General features: G+C 39.4%; 1 protein-coding gene across 3 annotated transcripts in view; it reads right to left on the bottom strand.

The window, feature by feature from the left end:
- Nucleotides 1-2,356: 2,356 nt before the first annotated feature.
- adkb (adenosine kinase b) overlaps nt 2,357-26,267 on the bottom strand; it is a 199,663-nt gene continuing 175,752 nt past the window's right edge. For all 3 annotated transcript variants that reach the window (XM_037691472.1, XM_037691470.1, XM_037691471.1), the window contains 2 exons: nt 2,661-2,747; nt 2,357-2,498 (listed from right to left, as the gene is read on the bottom strand). In XM_037691472.1, coding sequence (XP_037547400.1) covers nt 2,374-2,498; nt 2,661-2,747 — 212 coding nt within the window. In that variant the 3' untranslated portion in view covers nt 2,357-2,373. The remainder of the gene's footprint in view (nt 2,499-2,660; nt 2,748-26,267) is intronic.

The raw sequence follows: 26,267 nt of genomic DNA, 5'->3' as shown, positions 1-26,267 counted from the left end.
GACGACAAGAGGAACAAAAATGTTATCTGTGGAACAGATGAGCGCTGAATTGTTTCAAACACTTGAGACTCTGACCAACAATCCTTTTGGCTTTGAGTGAGAGGGTCCCCCCCGTCTGATCCCAACCGTCCGCCCCCCAGGCGACAGCACAGCTGGGCACGAAGGATCAGCCTAATTTCCAGGTCCCTTTAATGGTCGTAGCGAAGAGCAACCACTAATCCCTTAAAGTGAGAAAAATGATCTCCTGCAGCCCAGCAGCGCCAAGACACATAGGACAGTCTGGTTAGGACCCCAACAAGAGTTGAATGGTGGGGGGGTGGGGGTGGGGGGAGGACTTAATTATGGAATGTCACCTGTCTCTACATTGGTAGAGGAATATCATGTAATGTTTCTTTCTTTCTGTAAATGTAACTTTAAGAAATAGAAAAGGCATATCATAGTTTTCGCCATATAAGTTGCACCTTTTTGCATAAATTTGCAAGTCCTGCGATTTATACACCGAAGCGACTAATATACGTTTTTTTCCCCATATTTATATTATAACCCAATTTTTGGCTGAGATTTGACAATTTCATTCATTTTGACATGGAAACTATTGAACACTACCATTTTCAGCCACTAGAGGGCCCTCGAGTAATATGGCAAGCCAAGTGTCTCATTAATAGGTAAAAGTGGCTATTAATGAGAGACTTGGCTTGCCATACAAAGCCACCTTTGTCTCGCTCTGGAACTCCTGGAGCAAACGTGAAGTCAGCGAAATGCAGCTGATTTGACCGTCAAAGTGCATTTATTAAGGAAACGTTCAACTGAGACACACCTTTGATATAATGTTGAGCAAACAAATGACTGTTTTAATTGGTAATCTTGTTACATTCTTGTTAAAGTCCTCCCGTGCATGCTCCTGCGGCCATCATTTGGCAGCCAATTGATTTTTGGCACAACACTAGCCCATGTTTCCAGGTGGTTAGCGGTGACGCATAACAAATGTGATGCGAAGCAACTTTTTTTTTTTTTTCACTTTATTAGACATTTTTGGACTGATGCAACTTATACGGTGGAAAATACCGTAACATCCCCGAAGGAATGCATACTGCCTTTGGTGCCAGAAACCTACACTAAAATCCTCTTATAGTGGGAATGGCTGTAGTTTTAGCCCTTTTGATGAAACTTTAGGACGTTGTGCATGACTTCACGCAATATTGTGAGACCTTGCAAGATGTGTCAAAGTATGTGTTTGGAATGATTCTCAGATACTACCACACCAAATGTGAATCAGTATCTGAAAAATTGGTCGGGTTATAACTTATAACCTTATTTGTGTTTCGTATGATCAATTAGCTGTGGCAGCCATGTTGAATTTGATTGATTCAAAACGTTAATCAGATCTAGATGTGCAGCCAGGGATTACTTTCAGAGAGTTTCATTTAAATCTGTCCAGTGGGTCATGGGATATTTTGCTAACAGATAGACATAGATGACCCAAATTGTTAATGGCAAAGTTTTTAAAAGCAGTTCTTGTGCAACCAATCAGCACTTGAAGTATGTATTGGGAATGATTCTCAGCTACTACCACATCAACTTTTAGCTCAAGGTGGTTTTAAATAAATATTAAACCATCAATATTAATGATTATTTAATAATATCTTCATCATGTATTAAATAATATTCTGAAGGGGCTACAGAACATATTTTATTACACACAATCACAAAACTTTCCACCTGCAGGCAAAGTTGTATCCGTACTTTAAAAATGCACCACTTATCATCACTTTTACTTCCTCGTAGCTCAAAAGCTGTAAAGGAAGATGTGTCATCTGCAATTTCCTGTAAAAAATTAAGTTTAAAACGTCACTAAGAAAAAAAAAAGAAGAAGATCATATTTTTAGATGGTTCAGCAGATGTTCTTTTACATTTTTTGACCACAAGCTGGTTGTAATTATTAAATGAAGGGGCAGAAAAAACAATCATTTCTACAAATAAATAGTTTTAAGCTGCTCTGAATTCATGTATCAGTGTCTTTAGTTGGTGAATAAAGAAATTATAGTATGTAACACCAAGATCATTCATTGGAAGCAATGATGAGGTAATGCAGAGACTGTTTCAAACCATTGTTTTAAACCCGAAGGAGTTCAGTTTTTGTTTTTAAAAAACACATTTTGTTGGAATGCTACATTGTGCATAAATGTAGTCCAAAGCTTAAATTGACTAAAATCATTTTACAATATCTGAGTTGCTTTTTAAAGCCTGATAAAATAGTCAAGTAGCAGAAATTAGTGCCAAAAATCAGTTTTACATAAAAAAAGAAATGTACATAAAACCCTGAAGCATAAGGATTTAGTGAGGAAGAAAAACGGGCAGGGAGTTCGGATTTCATCAGTGAAAATCAGGTTTCTCTGGGAAAGTGCATCCAACCCGTCGGATGATGACATGGGCTGCGTAGTGTCCGGCCCGAATGCATTCCTCCAACCCTTGCTCCTGGACCAACGCAGAAAGGAATCCTAGGTAGGCAGACAAACAGCAATTTAGAATCAAGAATCAAAATAATCCACGTTTCATCCGCACGACAGCTGCTTTATGCAGTGCTGAGCAGATAACACAATATCAAAATGTTAGATTATTTAAAAAAAGAAGAAGAAGCTGTGTAGATAATAATAATATACCTCCCACAAAGGCGTCTCCTGCTCCGTTGGTATCAACGATATCGTTCTGGTCGATGTCCAAAACAGGAAACATGATCACGTTGTCACCTGTGCTCAGAAGAAACATATCACGGTTCAGTAAAACACCTTGTAAAACTTGGTGGAAAAGTTTTCATTCATGCACAAAACTCAACTGTATTTGGCTTTATTTCACAATTTATTTGATGTTACGTTGAGAATTTAACCTTCTTAGTCGAACCCTTGAAATAACATTACATGCATGTTGCATTATTATACAATACGTTTACATATGTGTGGTGGATGACTGTCAGCGATCACGCTAACTTTTAAATGAATATTAAAATATAAATGGATGAGTTGTTGCCATTTTTGTGTTTTAAGGTTAATGTGCTGCAGCACTCCTTTTTAACCGGATAACATTATCGCCATTTTTTCTCAAGCTATGCGTGATAACAATAGAGGAGCAAAAACTCCGAAGCTACTACCACTCATGATAAAGGAACAAGTTTTATTTTACGTGCTCTAAAGTTAATTTTAAATTAGACTTCCTGTGTTCGTGAAGGAGCTGTTCAGAATGTTCAAAAAGTGGTGTGATAGGAGACAACAAGCATATACAGTATACACCAGTCGACCAACCTTATTATACAGCAATCTATAGCAAAGACCTTGTTTGACCTTGATTTGTGACCTTGCCTTCGTGGCTGGGGTGCTGAAAAGTGTCACTCCGTCTAGTGATAATGCAAAAGCAAATCAAGTTTCGTTAAATTATCTTAAGCGTATCAGAAGTTATGGGTGGGACGAGAGAATCTTTTAAGCGCGTACGTAGAATTTACCAAAATGCATCCAGCTTTCAACGAACGAATAAAATTGGAGCAAAAGAGCCAACCCAAACTAACCCAGTGTCCAACGAGGTTCAGCGTAAAAGTGTGCCAACCTACACTGCCTGGCTAAAAAAAAAAGTCGCCACCAATAAAAAAGGTCACACTAATATTTTGTTGGACCGCCTTGAGCTTTGATTACAGCATGCATTCACTGTGTCGTTGTTTCAATAAACTTCTTCAATGTCACAACATCTATTTCCATCCAGTGTTGCATTAATTTGTCACCAAGATCTTGCAGTGATGACTAGGCACTAGGCATGATGGGTGCATCACTTCACCTGCCTCTCTTCTTACCCTGATGCGCCCATCACTCTGGAACAGGGTAAATCTGGACTCATCAGATCACATGACCTTCTTCCATTGCTCCAGAGTCCAATCTTTATGCTCCCTAGCAAATTGAAGCCTTTTTTTTTTTCCAGTTAGCCTCACTGATTAGTGGTTTTCTTAAGGCTACACAGCTGTTCAGTCCCAATCCCTTGAGTTCTCTTCACATTTTGTGTGTATAAATGCTCTTATTTTCATTATTAAACATAGCCCTGAGTATTACTGTTGTTTTTCTTCTATTTGATTTCACCAAATGTTTAAGTGTTCGCCGATCACGATCATTCAGGAATTTTTTCGGCCACATTTATTCCTCGAAGACGATGGGTCCCCACTATCCTTCCAGTTTTTAATAATGTGCTGGACAGTTCTTAACCCAATTTTAGTAGTTTCTGCAACCTCCTTAGATGTTTTCTCTGCTTGATGCCAATGATTTGACCCGTCTCAAACAGACTGATATCTTTACCACAATCATGCAATGTCTTTCAACATGGTTGTTTAAGAAATGAGAAGCAACTCATTGCACCAGTTGGGGTTAAATAACTTGTTGCCAGCTGAAAGATAATCGCCCATGCAGTAATTATCCAATAGGAGGTTCATCCATCAATCCAGGTGGCGACTTTTTTTGGGGCCAGTCAATGTATTTGAGACCTACAATATTTATTGTTGTGGAAGGCAATGCTTTCGGAGAAGAGACCTTCATATTTTTCCTTCCTGCTTTCAGTGAAGGCGGACGCATTTTCCTCAAGCTCCTTCTCCTGTTATTATTGTGTCATCTGTTGCTTTTTTTTTTGTGCTGAGGTTTATTGCAACCTCACACTGTGTCCTGTTAGGGATACAGTGTGAGATATGATATTTTTTACCTATTCTTTCCCTCATGTCCTGTTTTACTTATCTAACGAAAAAAGGCAGCGCCTCTCATGAGGCTGCAGCCTCAGACACCTGTCTTCCCATGTCTAGTTTAGTTGTTTGTGTTTCTTTGGACAGGCTGCACTGAAATGAACTTTCACTCTGATTCAGTGCAGTGACAATAAAGGCTGATTCTGATAGAGCGGCCTTCTTTATACTTGTGAAAAAGACAAGACTCGAGATGGAACCTTAAAAGGATTCAGGGGCCACTGTGGTGAAGAGGTAGGGCAGCCGACTTGGGACCAGAAAGTCACGGGTTCAACTCCCCGCCATGCCCGCATGTCGTGGTAGAGAACTAATTTAGTCATTGTATAGAAACATACAACGATAACAACACGTAGCACTTTCTTCTTCTTTCTTTAAAGTAAATTTAGCTAACAGAATAAAACCACCCAGAGATTTTTACAGATTACGTTTACGAGGTGTTTAAAAAATAAACTCTTAGTTGATTTTAGATTTCCAGCATGTGTGAATTGGTAAAAGTCTGCTACATTACGTCATAAAAAAATCCATCAAAGAGGCATCAAAATATCTTCTATCCTGAAAATAGCACTAACTGTTAATGTGTACGATGTAATAATTTTAAACATTGTAATCAACGGTATTTAAAAAAGGCGCAGAATAAGCAACACACACCCTGCACCTGTGCACATACTACACATGCATGGCGTTCACCCCTCCAAGCAGACTAAACCGTACTATATTAAGAACAACTTGTCCATGCTGCTTGCAGCTGTCGGTGCGTCCACAAAGTCTGTCACAAATATTATCATCTGGTTTATATCTTGGATCATCTTTCAGTTTTCCAAAAGCAAAGTGAGTAAAACCCCATAGAGGGTCAACAAACTGGCAAACACGTATATTTCTATGTATAAATATATAGAACTAGAGGAAAATCAGCAATTATAATGTTGTAAACTATTATCATATGTTGACTTTTTAATATAATTATGAAAACTGTTCATCTCTGTGAGCGAACAAATAAAATGATTGACTATTGTTTCAGTGCAAACAGGAAAACAAAGGAGCCGTTAGCTTATTAGACAAGACGACGAGCTTTAGGTGACTACTGCGCTGAATTAAAAACAGTGCAAGGTGAGCGTAATGGTCTCTTTCAAAAGTGAATTCATTAAATGAAAGTGTCTTCATTATCTTCAGTGGATTTTATAGCATCGATTACCAGCACTTCAAAGAGCGTTCCAGTTTAAATCAGAGAGGGGTGGGGGCGGGGGGGGTAACAAAAACCTACCAGATGACAAAGTCTTAAGGTGCAGAGGGACATTAAATTAGCAACTTATGTCAGAACAATCTAAACCACACACACAATCTTCAAACAATCCAAGGGCTCGGGTGCAGACGTGAACCTTCAAAAAGGTGTCGGAGACAAAAGACTGACATGTGGATGAAAGGAACACGAGGAGGCTGACAGAACTTTTATTGAGAGAAGAGGCCGGGAGTTTAAGGAGAACATGGGGGAAAAAAAAAACCAAAAAAACATATATATATATATATATATATATATATATATATATAAGTTTAACAAGGCCCCCTGCTATCTGAGAAAGATTCTTGGACTCTGTGCTGCACATCAATTTTTTAATACATTAAAATTGTTGTGAGCAAAACATGCTCTCATCCTGCAGCTGAACAACTCCTGATGTCAAGTGAAGGACTGGTAGACACTAACTGAAATAGAAACATTGTGGTTAAACAAAAGCCTCTCTGAAGAATAAGAGATTGAGACTATATCAAAGTGTCTGAATGTGTCTTTATAACAGTTCTGGTTCTTTTTAACCAAAAACAGCCGACGGATAAAACATTACAGCATAGGAATATTCAGAATCAGTTAATTAACGGCGTGACGACTTCACTTAATTAATGCCACCGATGAAGCTTGAGAACCCCCCTCCCCCTTGAAATGATTAACCACACATAAAAGTGTGTGCTAATAATAAATTACAGTTTGTCAGTTTTTCTGCTGTCGGGAAACTTTCATTAGATGTGGTCGTGCTAATGTGACACGCTTCGTAGCTCTGAAAACCGGATGCTTTAAAAGGTTGAAACGGCTGCACTTGCTCTGCACTGAATCTGGAGTTCATTAAAAATAATAATAAGAAGAAAAAAAAAGAGTCAAACAAAAGCAAAAGGGTGTGAATATGTCCATGGTAGTTAAAACAAATGGGAAGGGCAAAACAGGAGTTAGGTCTTATTAGAACGCCAGGCGGATAATTTCCCCCACATAATGTGATGCTCATCTTCATTCAGAAGTGTCAGAATTCATTAAACACAAATGAGATTATGTTTTACACGTGTTGGTATGTGTGGCAATTAGCACTTCTGATTCGAGATTTTTTTTTCCCCTCTCAATATTAAACTCTGTAAAAGTTGGAAACTTCACTGGAAAGTTCAAGGGTGTTGGAAGGAAGGCTCTGACTGACTGTCGGACCTTGGGTTCAGGGGTAGTGGTTGTGGCTTTTGTCTGGGCAGTGGACGATGGACCAGAGCATCACTCTTGCAAAGGTCCCATGGAGGTCATAGGAGCTGCTTCTACAGTTTATTGGCCATTTTCCATTAGTAACGGTACAGCACGGTTTGACTCGATTTGGCATGGTTTCAAGGCTTTTCCACTAGCACTTTTTCATGGAATCGGCCCCTTTTTGAGTCCCTTTATTTCTGGGGTTCCAACCGTGCCGAACTGGTCCTAAAATGTGATGTCAGAACACTGTCGGTCACTGATAGGTCAGGGGTTGGAGTCACTGGTTGTTTGAGAAACTTTCACAACAACCCAATCCGCCATTTGCAATAACTCAAACTGAAGGAGCGACTGGACCTATTTTTAAGATTTTGAAAACAATAATGACAACATGGTGGTCTAGGGGGCCAAGAAGGCATAGGGCAAGGTAGCCAACTCGGGACCCGAAGGTTCTGGGTTTGATCCCCGATCATTGCACATCTCGTGGTGTCTCTGAGCAGGACACCTTATCCCCAGTTGCTCCCCAGGCGCTTTCCATAGCTGCCCACTGCTCCACCTGGTGGTGGATGGGTTAAAAGCAGAGAGCCAATTTCGCCATTGTATGGGAACATACAATTATGACAATACATAACACATTAATGCTAAAGTGCAGGAATTTTTTGTGCTTGGTGGCTGACGACAAAATTCAGAGCGAGCTAGATTGAGCTCCACTGGTCTCCCCGGTCCTCTACACTGGAACCTCAGAGCCCCCTCGGGCTGGGCAGGGTGTCATCTCCCCGGCTCCGCGCTCAGCTGGTCACCATGGAGGATCCTCCGTGCTGCCGACCCGCAGGAGCATGCAAGGTCGGAATCCAGGCCCCGGCCTTGCATGCTCCTGCAGGCTCCGAGTTGAACCTGCCCACTAGAACCGTTACTGAAAGTATAATGGAAACACAACTCATACTGTGCTGAACCATACTTTACCAGTACTAATGGTACTAATGGAAAAGAGGCATATGTGTGTTTTGTGGATCTAAAAATGTCTTATGACCATGTTTCCAAAGCCTTTCTGTGGGGGTACTGCAGGAGTACATGGTGTCAAAGTGACTTGTGAGGGCTACCCAGTCCCTGAATAACCAAAGCAAGAGCTGTGTTCACAAATATGAGCTTGTTTCCAGTGCATCAGGGCTGCCCATTATCTCCAGTCCTGCTTGTGGTGTTCTTAGAGAGAATCTGAAGGCACAGCCATGAGAGGAGGGTGCCTTATTTAGGAACTCTGCTGTTTGCAGATGATGTGATTCTGTTGGCGTCTTCATGCTATGAACTTCAACGTGCACTGTGGGTGTTTGCAGCAGAGTATAGCAGCTGGGATAAGAGTCAACTCCTCTAAGTCCAAGGCCATGGTTCTCAACTGGAAAAAGCTGGAATGCCCTTTATCTGTCAGGAGTTATCTGCCTTAAGAGGAAGAAACATTCTTGAGTGATCATAGGATAGGGCAGGAGATAGATCACGCCGTCATTCGCATAAATGAGGATGTTGCTCTGGTCTGCAGTGGTGAATAAGGAGCTTGGCCAAAAGGCAAAGCTTTAGATTGACTGGTCTGTCTATGTTCCACCCCTTAACTGTGATCATGAGGTGTGGATTGTGACCTAAGAACAAAACTCTTGATACAAGCGACAGAAAGTACTAGGCAAAGTTCAGAGGAGAGCTGCTGCTCCTCTGCATTGACAGGAGTCAACTGAGGTGGTTCGGTCATCTGATTAGAAATATTTCTAGGATCTCCCTTTGGAAGTTTTCTGGGTACATTTCACTGGGGAAAGTCCCAGAGGAAGGCACATGATTTAATAGAAGGATTATATATAGTTTCTGGCCTGGGAACACTTAATGGTACCCCAGAAGGACCTGGGAAGTGTCATAGGGGAAAGGGATATCTGGGTTTTCCGAGTCCTGGACCTGTTGCTTCGGAAACCCAAACACAGATAAGTGATAGAAAATAAATGGATGTGAATGATCCTACAGAAATAATTTATCTCTGAATCAGACACAATTTTACAATCTTCTTGGTTTTTATTTATTTTTTATTTTTTGCTTGATGTTGACATGAAGTACAGCCTCTTAGAGTCCATTGTATGGCTGCTCTTGTAAATCATAATCCCAACTCTAACTCAAAATGCTTCAAAACCTTTAAGTATGTGTTTAGTATCAGCCTCTTAATTGCTGTAATTTTTAACAAAAAGCAGTCACACGATGTGAATGAATTCATTATATACTTTTTGTTTCAAGACTAACATTCAATGAGGACTTTTCATTGATTCTATTAAAATTTCAGGGACTTTTTTTTTTAAACAAAGTACAATTTCATTAGACTTACAATCAAGAACTGACTAAATGCTTTCAATAACACAAAGAGTGTACAATTAAGACTATATATATATATATATATATATATATATATATATATATATATATACAATAAATCCACTTAGTAACCACTCTTAGTGTAGCTGAGGATGTTCTTTTGAATCATTAACTGGTAGAACTTTAGTTTTCTGGAAATTCACTGTAATCAAGAGACTTGCACAGCACTTAAGAGGAATATTCTTCTTTACAAAAGTGAGTCGGCTCATGAATATTTCAGGGATGTCTTGGTCGGCTCTCATTCTGTCATGCCACAGCACCTCAGTTGGGTTAAGCTCAAGACTTTGACTTGACATCCAAGTTACTGTATAACATTTTCTTAGATTTATCCCCTGGTTGCTGGTATTGCTTGATTTGTTGCATCTGCAAAACTTTTCTAAATTTTAGTTCACAGACTACCTATACATTTTTCTGCGGAAAAAAGTTTTGACCAATAAATGTTTGCTGTTTCAATGTTTGCAATGAGAGCTGTCTAGGCCATGAAATAGTAAAGTAGATCCAACTTTGAGACTCCACTATTGTGCTTTAGAATTGGGATGAAGTTTTGGCGTTGCCAAGTAAGACTTTCTTCCAAATATAAGGTTGCAATCTGTGTTTAAAAGTTTTGCTTTATTGGCATGAGAGCAATTACTTTAAAATGCTGTTGAATAACTAGATGCATTTGTTGCATAAAGTATATAGACAATAAGTTTTCCAAATTGAGAAGTGGTTTCTTTAGCAGTGCACTTTAACAGTTTCATTTATCTAACTATTAAGTATTGAAGATGTAATTTGTGTGTGCATCTGCCACTCCAAAGATGAGCAGCAACAGTCGGCTTTATTCTGTTTGTAGACAGTTTGTCTCATTATGCACTGATGCAACACTCCGGGTTTGGAAATGCTTTTGTAGCTGTTTTGATGTTTGTGCATCTGCTTCATTTAAGGTCTTGTGACAGTGACTGATGGTGCACACAAAACCATCTTTGTCCAGAAAAGCAGACAATTTATGTCCATTTATTAGTAAAATGACCAAAAACAAGTAACAACATTTAAAACCTAATTTACTTCACAGGAATTCTGGGCCATCAGTAGGAGAACACAAAGGGTCACATATTGTGAAAAACAATACTTGGAGGTTAAAAGTTATGGCATTAAAGGTCAATTATTTCTGTGATATTATTCAGTTTAACTTTTGTCTCTACTTTGATTAAGAGCAGAGAATATCTTAGAAGTAATCAGTGGAAAAAAACTGGTAATTTCACACACAGATGGAAATGTGAATTTTAATTTAATCACCAAACATAGCTTTTTCTGATTACCGAGGGATCAGCTTACTCAGCGACTAGTTGACAAACAGAACTTGCGAGAAATTCTCCAAAAAGCCTTGCAATGTTTGCGGTGGTTTGCAATTCCCTCGCTCGAGTGGCAAAAGCGCACATTCTCATTGCTTGAATTTAGAATATGTCCTTAAAAATTGTGCAACAAACTTTCTCTCAACTGTCTTTTACACCTTTGACTTTTGACGCGGGCATTTCCAACATATCTCAAGAACAAACGAGCTGTATTTTGACACCTGCATGGGTGTTCTCCTCAGACAGAGAACATGTCCAGATCTAAACACAATGCCATCAAGTCCAAATAGGCCTACCTTTATTTCAAAAGTTGCTCCAGTAGATTAGCTCGTCGGCAGCTGCCAAGGTGGGAACAAAGCTGTCTGAGGTGGGTACAATGTGGGAAAAAATGAAGAAATGCAGCCTTGCAAGATGCACATATAAAAAAGATAATAAGTTGGGATTTTCAAAACCCGGCTGCTCAATATGCAGCTGCACGGCTTGCTGTTGGTCACAAACGCTAAGAGGTCAGAGAAACTGCGCCAGAAAAGTTGCCAAGTTTTTCACAATACTGTGTTGAGATACTACCTTAAGAAATATCAAAGTACATGCTCAATAATCCAGGTAAAAAAATCCAGCAATGTTAAGTCAGGTCCTCTTGACGGTTTCTTTTTTGTTGTTGAAATGTTTGGTCCTTCATCCAAAGAACTTCATCAGTCCGATGAACCACAACAAACTCAGTCCCATAAGTGGCTTACTCAAATAGTGGATCAACCAGTTTTATGGCGATAAGATGGTTTCTGGAGTCCGTCCTTTCCCCCATCGACTCCGCCGAGGCAGCCATAGCCAAAGTGGTTCATGCTCAATAATCCAGGTAAAAAAAAAATCCAACAAAGTTAAGCCAGGTCCTCTGGACAGTTTCTTTTCTTTTTGCTCTTGAAATATTTCATTCTTCATCCGAAGGACTTAATCAGTCCGAGGAACCACAACAAAGTCAATCCCATAAGTGACATACTCACATAGCGGGCCAACCAGTTTTATGGCGATAAGATGGTTTCTGGAGTCCGCCCTTTCCCCCGTCGACTCCTCTGAGGCAACCATAGCCAAAGTGGTTCAAAAGTTCATGCTCAATAATCCAGGTAAAAATCCAACTAAGTTAAGTCAGATCCTCTGGTCGGTTTCTTTTTTTTTGTTATTGAAACGTTTTGTCCTTCATCCAAAAGACTTCATCAGCCTGAAGAACCACAACAAACTGTCTCAGAGGAGTGGATGGGGGAGAGGGCGGACTCCAGAAACCACCTTATCACCATAAAACTGGTTGGCCCACTAATGCCCCTTTTCCACTGTCACGGCGCGGGTCGGATATTTCCGGGTTGAAGCGCGTTGGAGGTATTTCCACTGTTCCAGAAACCGGCTCGTCTCGCTAAATTCTGGCCCGGCTTCTCAAGGGTTCCGAGCGAGCCGCGCCGTGACGTCAGAAACACTGTCGGTCACTGATTGGTCGGCGGGAGGAGTCTGTGGAGTCTTTCCAAACAACCCGATCCACCATTTTTTTCTCTACCGCTTGCCATTAGCGATAACATGAGGAGCGTATATTTTAGTATTTTGAAGCTATACAACAACAATAATATCAAAGCTGTGGTCAAATGCAGAAGTGCAGGTGTTGTTGTGCTTGGTGGCCGACGAAAAAAGTCAAAGCGAGCTAGATGGAGGATTGGAGGGTGGTTTGGACACGACTACTACTCTACTTGAACCATTTATAGAAGATGGTGAGTGTTTTCTAACTTTAAACATATTTTAAATTACTCATCCCATCGGTTCTGAACATATTTTTAACTAACAAAAGAGGCTGACGCCATAATAGTACAACGTCGGTGCTACGATGCTAAGCTAATTTGCATAAATGCTAACTGTCCTCCGGTCCCGTTTCTCACTGTATTTTATCCAGAACGTCTTTCAGCGCGTGATGGTTCATCTCTAAACTCCACATTAAACCCTCCAAGCCTCCTGGCTCCTGCTCCATCAGAGGAGTCTACACCTGACAGGTCTCCATCACAGCCCAGCTGCACCTCACAGAGCAGCACAACGCTGCAGCTTCTGTGCTCGGTAAGATGCAACATGTTCCACATCACTTTATTTGTGCCGATAAGGACTTGATTTATTTTATTTTTAAAGTAAAAAACTAAAATGTTGAATAAATACTGAATTGGGATGAAATTATGTACACAGGGTCCCAGTTACAGACAACAAAACGTAAAATAAAAACAGTAATAAGATCTAAGATATGAACTAAGAAAAATATCAACTAAAAAACATCTACTAATAAAACACTAAGCACTAATAGCAGTAAACAACCAAAACAATACGTCAAACAGCAACATGAACTTGAGTTTGTGCAGCCTCATGAATATATAACACTGTGAAGAATCACATCATGTAGCTGCTGATCAGTGTCATGTTGCTGCTGATCAGTTTCATGTTGCTGCTGATCTGTTTCATGTTGCTGCTGATCTGTTTCATGTTGCTGTTGATCTGTTTCATGTTGCTGTGTTCATTCGTGCTCGTCTGTTCACACAGACTCATGTCCGTGCTGCTGTTCTGCGTATTGTGTTTAATGTTTTTATGCTATTAGAGCTTATATTTTTAGTTGATGTTTTTCTTAGTTCATATCTTAGATCTTATTACTGTTTTTCTTTTATATTTTATTGTTGGATGTAACTGGGACCCTGTGAACATAATTTTGATCCACCACATGGACCACATGTGGTGCGAATGACAAAGAATATCTGCATCTGTATAATACTTTCTGATTCATATATCCATTATTATCATTTTCATTATTTTTAAATCAATTTATTTTTCATTTTCTTATTTGATCAGTTTATTATTATTAATATATCTATTATAGCTGTTAGCAGCACCTTTCTTTGTTTTATGCATTTATTCAAAAACAGTATGTAGCTTGAATTAACCACCTTTTTCTTCTTTCTAGTGAAGAGAAAGAGAAAAGAGTCCAGTAAAGAAAAGTCTTATTTCATCACTGAATGAACATGAAGAACTGAAGCGGACACAGCAGGAACAACACTTGTGTCTTCTTCTGGTGAAGCCCGTGAGACAAGGGACAGACACAATCATTAGTTGGACGCAGTAGTTTTTATTTTTGTACATTTTTCACTTCTTACTTTTCCTATTAAACAATTTTTGTCTTAAGTGGTGTCCTTGAACATTAAATTTCCTAAACAAATTTTACAATGTTAAGTTCATATAGTGTTTGTTTAAATTCATACTGGAATTGAGAAGAATTTCCAATTGCATTTGATCTTTAATGGATCCTAAGAAAAGATTACTAGTATCTGCTCAACTGTTATTATGTTATAATTTTTTGGTTCTAGGATGAAGTGACACAAAAACAGTCAAAAATTCAGAAAGGACAGTTATCAATTATCAGTTATTGGCCATACAACTGTGGCCTGAGAGATTCAGCTGAAAGTCCTGGTGCACCTTTTATTTGAACCTGCAGAGATTTGAACAGCTGATCTGAAGCAAACAGGCAGGAGTTCACCTGAACTGACCACTCCTGCTGTTTGATGGTCTCCTCCTTCGCCACCCGTCCATCCATCCATCCATCCATCCATCCTCTTCTGCTTCAGGGTTGTGGGAGCAGCATCTTCACCAGGGAGGCACAGACATCAACAGCCACCTCTTCAACTCTTCTAGGACCCCATGGTGTTCACAGACCAACTGACTATTAATTAATATCCTGATGCTGCTCAATAATCCAGGTAGAAAAATCTAAAAAGTTAAGTCTGGTCCTCTGGACATTCACAAAACAAACAATACAGTTCATAATAAATAAACTAAATGTTTTTTGTTAGTTTTGTTTTTTGAATGTCCAGAGGACCAGACTTAACTTTTTTAGATTAATAAGTAATAAATTTATGTTTTAATTTAATGAAAGACAAATCTTTAAAATTCAAGGACAAAATTTAATCTAATTGTTTTCAAGTCTGTATCTTATTGTAAAAGCAGTTTCAAAGATTACAGCACAGTGTGATGTTTTGCAATTTTAACATGAACCTTGTGCATATCTGCAAATAATAAAAGTGAAGATATTTTTAATACATCTTTATTGTAAAAATCTATACTAAAATGAAAAACACATGGGTTTAAAGCAGCAGGGAAGGCAGTAAGGTAGGATTATGAATCAGGTCTAAAGTTACAGCTCATGAGGTACTCCATTAGAGCATGACATCTTTTCCACAACATCGTGTGACAAAACCTTCAGGATGTTCTTCTTCTAATACGTTTAGTGGTGGCTAGTAAGTAGCTTAAGGGAGCACTACCGCCACCAGGTGGTAAGACGAGTTGGATTCTAGTCCCCGCCTACAGAGCTGGTCCAGAAATGTACATGGAAACACAACAGACCCGAACCGATCTGAACCAACCCGAACTGATCTGATCCGCTCTGTGACAGTGGAAAAGGGGCATAAGTGAGTAAGCCACTTATGGGACTGAGTTTGTTGTGGCTCCTTGGACTGATGAAGTCCTTTGGATCAAGGACGAAACAGCTCAACAAAAACAGAAACCATCCAGAGGACCTGACTTAACTTTGTTGTTCCTTAAAAACTGTCTCATATAGCTTCTCCAGAACTTCCTAAGAACTATGTCTAGACACATCAAAGTACATTAGGCTTCTAATATTGCTCAATAATAATCACCAAGGTTTATATTCTGTTGCGAGGCGAAAGTTCACTCAACTTCACTGAAGCAAATTATTCCATTTGACTGACACGTTAACTCACGCTACAGTCCAACAATCCCCTCATTGTCTTTAACAAAGATCTTATTGACAAAAAATCTGTCATGAACATGGCAATAAATACTGAAAATCCCCTTCTGCCAAAACACTCTGACTCTGTTGCTACTGGCTCAAAGAACATTTGAAAACATCACTTTTCCTCAACTCATTTCACATTTCACAGTAATGACTCTGGCAACATCGTGTTCAATCAATAAAACTCCAAAGCTCTCACTTTTTTTTAACTTAACTTTCTGTTTTAAATGTGTTCTGACTGAATTAAAAAGCAGACTTTTGTCGAATATGTGGGAGTGTATGAGCTCTGACAGGTAATGTGCACCACCGAGCCAAAAACCGTGAGGACAAAAAAGAAAAGAAAAACTCAAAAGAATTCAAATAATTCCTTCCAGTGAGGTACTGTATAATTGTGAGCTTTGTTAATTCACGCTTCATAATTCCCTCATTACAGCTCTTGAATGGTGGTGATTAAAAGAAATTCTTTCAACAGCCATCTCTTTGAAATGAGTATCAATTAAGTCCTTTATTATTGGCTATTCTTTTTGACAATGACAACTCTCAGCGCAGCAGTGACGGAGAAAATGCTCTCTAGTTAAATAAGTTGAAATAAGACAATTTTGTCTTTCTTTGAAACAAGATCATATGGGCTTTTGTGTTGATATTTTAATCTACCGCAGGCTATTGGTGGCGATCAGCGCACAGTATTTTTGCTTTGACAGGTTGAGCACATAGCTGTCAAGTCATTAAAATTAACATCAGTCCCGGTGCCATTTTTATCCGCACAAGTAAAAACAACGAGTTCATCTCAGATGATTTGGTGCCACGCATTTCGCTGAAACATCTTCTGTGTGAGAAACTTCCCAGAAAATTCAACCTCTTCTTGTGTTTGAGCCAAACTCTGAGCCTCAGGAAGGAAAACAGCTTCACCGCTGTCTTGGCAAATATGACGGGGTGAGACATTCAATCCGTTTCCCTATCATAACCAGCATCTTTGCTCAGTGAGTTTTATAAAAACCGACATACGCCCATAATTACTTAAACCACAGGCAGGCAAAAGATCATCGCTGGCTGCTATTCTTTCACGTAGACACGAAGGAAAATGCTTCAACCTACCTAAAATATAATAATAAAGACTGAGAGGTCTTTAAGTTACTGTGCTGCAAGCTGATAACTGATTTTTCCCCCTCCCCAAAATAAAATAAACAAATTGTAGGGGTTTCAGATTTATTCTGAAGCTTCCTGATTTCCAAGATGGCGCCAACAAGCTACAGTTGTGGATCATTCCCTTGACGAGCCCCAGGAGCATAAGGTTGTTTTCACACCTGATATTCCCGTAGACTCGGTTCGATTAGGGACCAAAATTCAGAACATTTGTTTACATTTTCAGCTGGTGTGGTTTGCATTCACACTGCACTGAGTCAACCGAGCCAACCTGCCCCCCCCCCCCCCCTCACCTGAGGGGGCACTGCACCAAGAACTACTGAAGGAAATGACACAAAAACCTCGGAGGAAGACACTTCTTCTTCTGGAAATGAAAACAAAAATGGAGTGGCGTCAAATTGTTGTGGTTTTAGGATTTCTGTTTTGTATGTGGCACATGTGCAAAACAAACATTTTTCAGCAATGGACTCAACATGAGCAGAAGACGAGGCAGAAGACTTTGGAGAATGTTGTTTTTCATACAAGGTGGCTGAGATGGCTCCGTATGAGGTAAGAAAAATGCACGTTTGTTTTGGTTGTATTTACCCAGAGTGCCCTGCGCTGTAGTCCACTTCCTGCCTTTGGAGCGGTCTCCGGTTTGCTTGTATTCATAATGCATTTGAACTGCGCTAGAGCTCACTTCAATCCAAGGGCGTCAGAAGCATCCGTAATGTGGGGGGGGGGGGGGGGACACAATGATGTGTGTAGGTGTTTGTGTGTGTGTGTGTGTGCGCGTAAAGAAGTGTACACTAATGTACAAATAAAAAGCAGCATTTCACCTAGATTTCCTTTAATTCCACACATTTAAAGCATGTTTCTCACCAAGTTTGTGTAAATTCAGCTGTGGGTTTTAAAGACATTTTAACTTTAATACACTTTAATACAGAGCGTCAGGTCAGCACTATTTGTGTTTGTAGAGAAAAAAAAAACATCACCACTAGATATTTTTACTTGCGTTCAACACTACTCATCTAAATGCTGTTTCTCATGAAGATTGAGGACAATAAGGTGTGGGGGTTTTAAAGACATTTCAACTTTAATGAACCTGAACACACAGCGTCTCTTACACCTGCAGCGTCTGACAGCGTCACAGTTACTGCTAAGCTAAGATGCTACTACAGACGTAGCGCTCCTCTCAAGCATCCTCCTAACATGAATATATGTTTATGATCAATCCCCCTGGTCAACTGGCCGCACTAAGCTCGCTAAGCTGACGAGCGAGCAACACAGAGGCGTCTCCACCTGTGCGCGTTTGCTGTCGAGGCAGGAGACTCAGCAGCTGCTGCCAGCACAGCTTCTGCTTTGTATGTAGAGTTGGAGGTAACCAGGAAAACCTGGAGTGGAGTTTTAGTGGCTTGAGTATTCTCCTATTAATCAAGTGAAATGGATTTGTTCACAAAGAAAGAGAAACTGCGCCGCCTGAACTAATGTTTCATAGTAAAAGTGTGTGTGTGTGTGTGTGTGTGTGTGTGGGGGGGGGGGTGTCCAAATGAACGTTTTTTTTTAATGTGGGGAGGACTTGTCCCCTTCACATATAATGGTTGCGATGCCTATGCTTCAACCAAACCGAGACCTAGGTTTTTAGGTGGACCAGAGTTCACTTTTTTTGTTCCGCATAAGAGTTCAATTGCACATTCACATGTCCCAAACAAGCCAGACTTTCTAGGAAAACGTCCTAGAGTTCGATTAAAGTGGACTAAACAGAGCTGGTGTGAATGCACCCTAAAAGACTGCAGAATAGCTCTTTACCCTGCTGGAGCACTGCATCCTACCGGTATTTGTGCTATCAGCCTCCTTGTGTTGTACAAAAAATAAGAAAGTACTTACATAGTGTTCCCTTTGCGTTTCAGTATCTGCTTCCTGAGATGCATCCGTTCCTGGATTCTCCTGTGAATACTTGAGACCTTTTTGTGACTTACCTCGGCTGTTCCACCGCCTTCCAACTAGAGTTGCATTCAGGCCCAAAGAAATTCCAACCAGACCCGGCCCCAGCCCGTAGCCATCATTTCCAAACCCCACCTGACCCGATGAATTAACAGTAATTACAGGTCCGAACCTGAAAACCCCACCAACATTTTTAATTAAGCTTTGACTGCTTATAGTTATTAACGGTCGGCGGTCGCATGCGGCTGAAAAGGAGGGCAGAAGATCAGAGCTGAGGGGGTGTTTGTCCTTTCATGGCCATTAAAACGCATTAAATCCCTCCTTCTGCCTGCATTCTGCATTACTCAGATATGGACCCTGCTCTGACATGTCGGATATTTTGGGATCTCACTTGTTTGGGTCATCGGCCGCGCGCGTCCGCTGAGTGCAGTGGCTGAATGAACATCCATTTGGACGGCCGGACAGTGCATGGTCAAATGGCTGTGTGGCTACTGATTGTATGGCAAGCCATGTTGTCATATAATCAGATCCTCAGCCGCGTGTGTCCACTGACGCAATCAAAAGCCCGACAGCGGCCCTGCCCACACATTAAGCACATTATTACGGCTCGGCCCGGCCCTAATCCGGGTTGGGCCAGGCTGGGCTTCGGGTTAGAAATGACAGCTTTACTTTCAACCACTTGCCACCAACTACCTCTACTCACCTTCTGCACTTCCTAACCTTGGATTGGTCCCATTGGAACCCTCTGCTCTCCTCTTGATGCTCCTACTCCTTCAGCTACCTGCAAGACAAAAACTACCTACTACTTAACCATTCTTTGATCTCCATCATCCCAACGCCTCTCATTCCCCAGATCTCCCTGTTTTACAGGTATATAGGTTCATATTCATTCACTGTAAATAAAGCACTTTAATTAATACGAGTCTTGGAGTCTGTTCTCTCAGTCCATATTCTCTGGGTATTTTGTTAAATACAATACTAATAAATTACTCCAATATTTAAATTTGACAAAAATGAACAATTTCTGCCTAAAACAATGCTTCAGAGCATTTTAAATTGCGGTTCTGTGGAAGGTTTATGCACATATTGTTTTTTTTTATAGATAGATGGCTCTTTAAATGACCTCAGTTTTTAGAAACGAGGTTTAATTCAAAGCAAATAGATGATATTCAGAACAGGATCAGAACCAAAGTGGATTGTTACCATTTTAAAGCAGCTACAGTCTCAACATAATCATGAAATTCACATAAATTGACAGTAGACTACTGCCAATTTTGCGTAAAATGTATTTTCTGGAAGAAATATGATATTTTTGAAGGAAGTACCAGCTAATTTGAACTGGGCCAAGACCAAAGTTTATTGTTTAATTCATAAACTTTTAGTTTGCAGTCATTTTTGATTTTCATCCCTATTAACATATAAATATTTGGTTTTCAATTCTGGCAAGAATGTCATACTTCTTTTGAACAATCAGAAAATGTAAACCGATTGTTAGTGTAAAAGTAAAAATAACACAAAATTAAGAAAAACAAAGTGCATGAACAACTGAAATTTTGCGATTAAAGTTTTTAGGACAGCAGCAATCCACTTTCATCTTGGTCTTGTTGGGAAATATATTAGAAAATACTCTTTACAGTTGTTGGAAATTATTAAATTTTTCTTTGTCTTTTTGTTTTGGCTTAAAAATGAAAAAGTCCACACTGTTGGGTCTTGCGATGAATTAAATTTAAATCACTCAGTCCTGTGGCTGAAAACCCTCTGATGAAACAGAGGTGCCTGCTACTAGCCGAGGAAGTTCATTCCTTCATTGTCACTGGTCCATTGGATTAACGTGAAGGGGAGATGCACATGTCTGGAAGTAAAGCTGAGCTCACCCATGACCATAGTCTCCACTTTGTAATCCTTTCAAAATAAACTATGATGAAAGGCAATCCAAGTTTTTATTTTATTTCACTTTTTTTCAAGAGTGGTGTAAGCGGCAGGTGTTGGCAAAAAAATAAAAAATAAGCTCCTCGACTCAAAAAGCACAGTTAGGAAACAACATGGTGCCCTACCAGGTGCCTGTATAAAATTGTCAGGATTGCATTAACTTTTCAAATTTGCCCATTCTAACAAGACCTTGAACATTTGAAAATCACTGCTCATACCTAATCCAGTCAGAGTTAAACAATTTATTTTCAACTTAGGCTGTTAAAAGAAGAAATTAATTGTTCATGACATTTTCACAGAAACCTACTTCAAAAGATCTGATCTCTCGCTTTCCGCAAAATGGAAACTTAAGGACACAATCCTTGTTTTCTTGTACTGTATTCAGCACTTCTTTCTCCATCTTATGTGATTAACACATATAGATCAGTATCGGTGATGAAATCTGCCTGCCTTTGCCCTCTCGAGAGCTCTAAAACTCTCAGAGGAGACGAGTCAGGCTTTATCAAGTCCTTATCAGCGATTAGAGTGGCAACCCCTGCTGAATGATGGTTTATTAGATCTCCTCAGCGTTCAGGTTCAGAGCGTAGTGATCTTAATTACGGCAATAATGTATAAGCAAAGGCTCAGTGGAGTTCAGTGGTGTCAGAGGCAGCTAAATAAAGGGCCATTTCTCCTGCACTTGCTTCTTAAAAAGACACGTCTGAAGCAGCGGTGTGATGAAAAGCTCCAAGTGAGGGGAAGAAAAAAGGAACAATAACAAGTTGACATCTCTTTTTGGAGAATTATACCCCCAGGAAAGGAATTGTCCCACTCTTAATCACTATAAAATGGTTTATAAAATGGTTTAGCATGACACACAGAGGCTGGCAAATGATCAAACCCTGACAAGAGGACAAATTGCAAACAAAACGAGAGATCAAGTTTATTAGAGTGTCACCTCTGGGAAATGAAAATCTTTAATTCTCTTTTTTAACACTGACATTTATTTGGCTGCCATGAATAGCGATGTTCACACGGAGACAAACACGCAAAAGCACTTGTGCTGAACCTGCGACTCCTGTAACCGCTTCGCAGCAATGATAGCACGCAGAATGACATTTATCATGTTTGCCTTGGTGGGTGACACCTGAAACATAGTGTCTTTCATTCAGCCCACATTCATCACGTATTTTATATAAAGTTCATACGCAGCTGGGTCTTCATGCAGGAGCAATGAGGAGGGCAGGCAGGAATTATCCATCACCTCCATCCTGATGGATTCTTATTCTTCTTACTTGTCAGGCTTCATAAAAATCACTTTCAGGGCTTAAAGCATAATATTTTAAATGGGCTTGTGATTGATTTAAATATATGCTATTTTTTTAGGATTATGCAGGATGGTTACTTTCTGATTGAAAGGGGAATCATATCAGGATAACTGAATTCAAGAACTGTGATTAAATCAACCCGATCATGTCAGGCAGGTTTTTAGGCTTTGTACTCTACTCTTTAGAGTTTTGTCGGATGTACTATAAAAAGTGATACAAACAGGAGGTGTTAAATAAATCTGAGACATGAAAAAACTATTTGCAAACCTGCCAAGAAGGGCTATCATTTAAACATTTGAGTGCAAAACAAAACAGCTTGCATTTAAATCTAGAAGCGTTTTTGAATATTCAGTAGTCCCTCGTTTATCGCGAGGGATCCGTACCCTGAAGACCTGTGATAAGTGAAAAACTGTGAAGTAGGAATAGTAGTACAAGTAGTAAGTAGTAGTTTATTTTAGTATATATATAAAGGCGTTGATATATATAAATACTTCCCACACTCTTGCAATATTCTAAACAATGTTTCTAAACTCTAAATGCTCTAAAAGAGCAGTGTCATGATTTCAGCTCCCTGCCTCCTCTGCTCTCAGCCACCTGCAAGTGCTCTTGGCCACGCCCACTTCTCCGCTCTGCACGGTGAACAGCTGATCAGCTGCAGCAGGAAGTTGATCCTGCAGTGTCGGCTGCACAAAGGCGCAGCAGGTACTAAATAATTAAAAATAATTTATTTTAAATTAAAAAAAAACCCATGCTGATCGTGCAGCTCATCCATTAATCAGCCAATTGTGTGTCATGTCCACTCTTATTTTGAAAATCCGCGATAGAGCGAGTCCGCGATAAACGAACCGCGAAGTGGCGAGGGACTGCTGTAATGCTCGCTTTTTGAAGGGGCTTTCAGGTTTTATGATTTTGGTCATCATAAAATAAAAGAACAAGTGTTACATTAGAAATTGGGTTCAACAAAGGTAACTTCAGGACACAGTTGGCGTTAAGCCAGTAACACTCCCAAAAAACTGGTTGGTTTTCATCACGTATTTATAGCCCCAAACAAAGCAGCAGCATATTTGCATAATGACAACACCAGCATCTATTGTTTTCATTGTGAGTGCATGTGCCAGCTGCTACAGGACAGTCGCCGAGTGTTGCTGTATCAGAATACGCCGCTGACATTTCTTCCCGACTTACTTTACTTGCATCACAACTACTTATCACGACCACTTGTGCACGTGTTGTCTGTGTATGATGCGTGTCCAGTGAGTGCCAGATGATAACAACAAACAACATGGCTGCCATAAGTTTCCTTCAGATGAATAAAACAGCTGGAGTTTCAGTAATTCAATGTACATGTTGCACCTCAATATTTAGATGTATATAATATAAAGAAGACATTGCATGTACAAAATCACCAAACTAGTTGTTAATTTTAAAGATAAACACTTTTAATCATTTGACAGAATTTTTAAAACACTACACGCTAGTAAAACCAGTCTAAACATTAGTAGTGATAGCTACAGTGTAGATAGTAACTTCTAAACATGTTATAGGTGATTTGTGCAGTTTGAATACATTGCACAAAGTTTATTTAAAAAAAGCCTAAATGAAGTTAAAAAGCTGCTTTTTAATACTTAAAACAACCAAGGAACTTGCTAAAATGGCAAAACTGGCAACACATTACTGAAATTTTCATATGATCAACAATAAATAAATATAGTTTGATATTCTAAAAATAAAATTTGGACATTTTAATGTAAGGTTCTATAGAAATGTTATGAACAATCAATATCTAACCTGTTGCAGATAGCTCTTTGAACAATTTCGGTTTGGAGGCATATTGTTTTATTCTGAGCAGACCGATCAGCTGATGCGAGGGTGAAAGAGAAAAGTGCATTTCTGCTGTTTTAGTAAACTTTCAACCTCAAAAATGTCTTCATTATTTAAGATAATTCTATTTTCTATATTTAAATAGAACTTCCAGGGCAGCCTTAGGCACTAGTGACTGAAAGTAACAGTAAAGCGTTCTAATATGCTGCTCGTACGCTCCAGACTAGCCATTAGCTCATCATTCCTGTCCAAACAGTGCTCTTCTTCTTCAAACTGATGTTGTTAAAAGCATTATCTGCATCAAGTAACATCATTTTTCATAACCTTTCCACAAGACCCCACTTTGAAATGTACAAACTAGAATTGTTCTAGATATGCGCCACTCAAGGTTGGAGTAGCTGTTACTTTCATTCATGATGCGCAACCATGACAACAAGGTGGTTTTTACAACCAGGAGCAGCTGATGAACATCTCAAAGCTCAAATAATACTTCATTTACAGCCCCAAATCCCAAATGAGTTGTAAAGGAGGTGCCGTGGATGCATCTCCGTCTACCTGACGGAGGTGCTTGAGTGACTGCTGAGATCCTTGGAGCTGGCAGGAAACGTGACTCATGACAACAAGAAGACCAGGATCATTCCCAAGAACCTTCATATGGCTGTCTTCAATGACGAGGAGCTCAACAAGCTGCTGAGAGGCGTGACCATCGCTCAGGGAGAAGTTCTGCCCAACATTGAGGTGGTCCTGCTGCCCAGGAGGACCGAGAGGCCCGCTGGGTCCAGGTGGACAGATAGGCATCTGCAGCTAGCCTTCTCTGATCCACTGCGGGACGGACTGCTACAGATCCTTCCTGGTCACAGCCATCAGGATATATAACAGCTCTTAATGAAACCAGGATGATGAGTTACAACAACATTTAATTTCCCTTTGGGATTAATAAAGTATTTGAATTGAACTGAAACTATCCCTTTAATGCCACTTACAGATGTGCACTGCTTTCCATTATGTAGTTAACAATTAACTACAAAAAAGCATCAAAGTTGTTCTTTCACACATAAGGATCTATGTGTGAAAGAACAACTTTGATGCTTTTTGTTACCAATTTGTAACAGCAATCCTACAATGTTAACTTTATTAAAATTGATGCAGTATTGCAACACTAACTCGGTCCTCATTTTTGTGTAAAATCTAGAAGGGTCTGACAGATCAACATTTTTCTGTATTACTTTTTTAACAAAAGAAAAATCTAGATAGATAATTTATCAACTACAAATTTCCTAATTTCCCTGGCAGAAAACATCTGAAGTTATGTCTCAAAAGTTGAACGTAAAATGGATGTGCAAACAGAACTACTTCTGCAAGGTATTCCATCCAATTTTTGCTGCAACCAAGCATAATTTTTTACAGCACTTGAGCCAAATGAAGAAAAAAAATACTGTTTGCCTGCTACAGCATTTTGAGTTGGACTGATGATACAGCATCTTCTCTCAGAAAAAAAAAAAGATTTCCAGGTGAGGTGAAAAATAATGCTTTCTCAACTTGATAACAACTGCATTCATTACTGTAAGAACAATAAACCATTATGACTTAGAGGGAAATTAGAGTTTCATATAATACAAAGTCATTAGTTTAAATACACATTTTTTTATTCAATCGAATAATTTGTCAGTGTGTTTCACACAAGCCCATGATGTTGGACTTACTGTCTCATTTTATGTACTGTCAAATGTTGCAAAATAAACAATATTAATGCTGCAGGTATTAATGTAAATAAGACTTAATGTCTGAATAGTGAAAGATTACATTCTAATGTATACTGGATTTTAAAACATTCCCTTTGGTTTTACCTTTCGTCTCAATCTAAGAGAAAATTCTGTATTAACTGGTCTGGAACAAGCAGCAATGTAAGCACAGGTGGCTTTAAATCAGCTGCCACCTACAGTTGTAAAGAACTTATAAAATGGTTCAAAACAGAGAAAGTTTCAAAGTTATGACAATTAGTAAAAGGTGTTAAAAAATACAATTAAAAAAAAAAAAAGAACAGAAAAGTCACACTGCTTTTCTGATTCAAACACTATAACGAGAACCCATGCAGATTAAAATAATTAATGTTATCCCCTGTTAGCACAAAAATATTGATTGGATTTAATGAGTGTACAGAAAAAAAACTCACAAACAATTGAACTATGCTTAAGATTAGTTAACAAATATATGTGCAAACAATATAGAAATCGTTGTGCTACGATATGGTACTCTGCGCTGCACGCGGCGCATACACACGTGTTGCACGTGTTGCATTATGACACGCTGCGTTACGACACGCTGCATTACGACACGCTGCATTACGACACGCTGCATT

The sequence above is a fragment of the Nematolebias whitei genome, chromosome 17, assembly GCF_014905685.2.
Source record: "Nematolebias whitei isolate Nwh7 chromosome 17, NemWhi1, whole genome shotgun sequence".
Classification (NCBI taxonomy): domain Eukaryota; kingdom Metazoa; phylum Chordata; class Actinopteri; order Cyprinodontiformes; family Rivulidae; genus Nematolebias; species Nematolebias whitei.
Note: the sequence above shows the minus strand (reverse complement) of the source record. Positions and strands in the feature narration are given on the sequence as shown.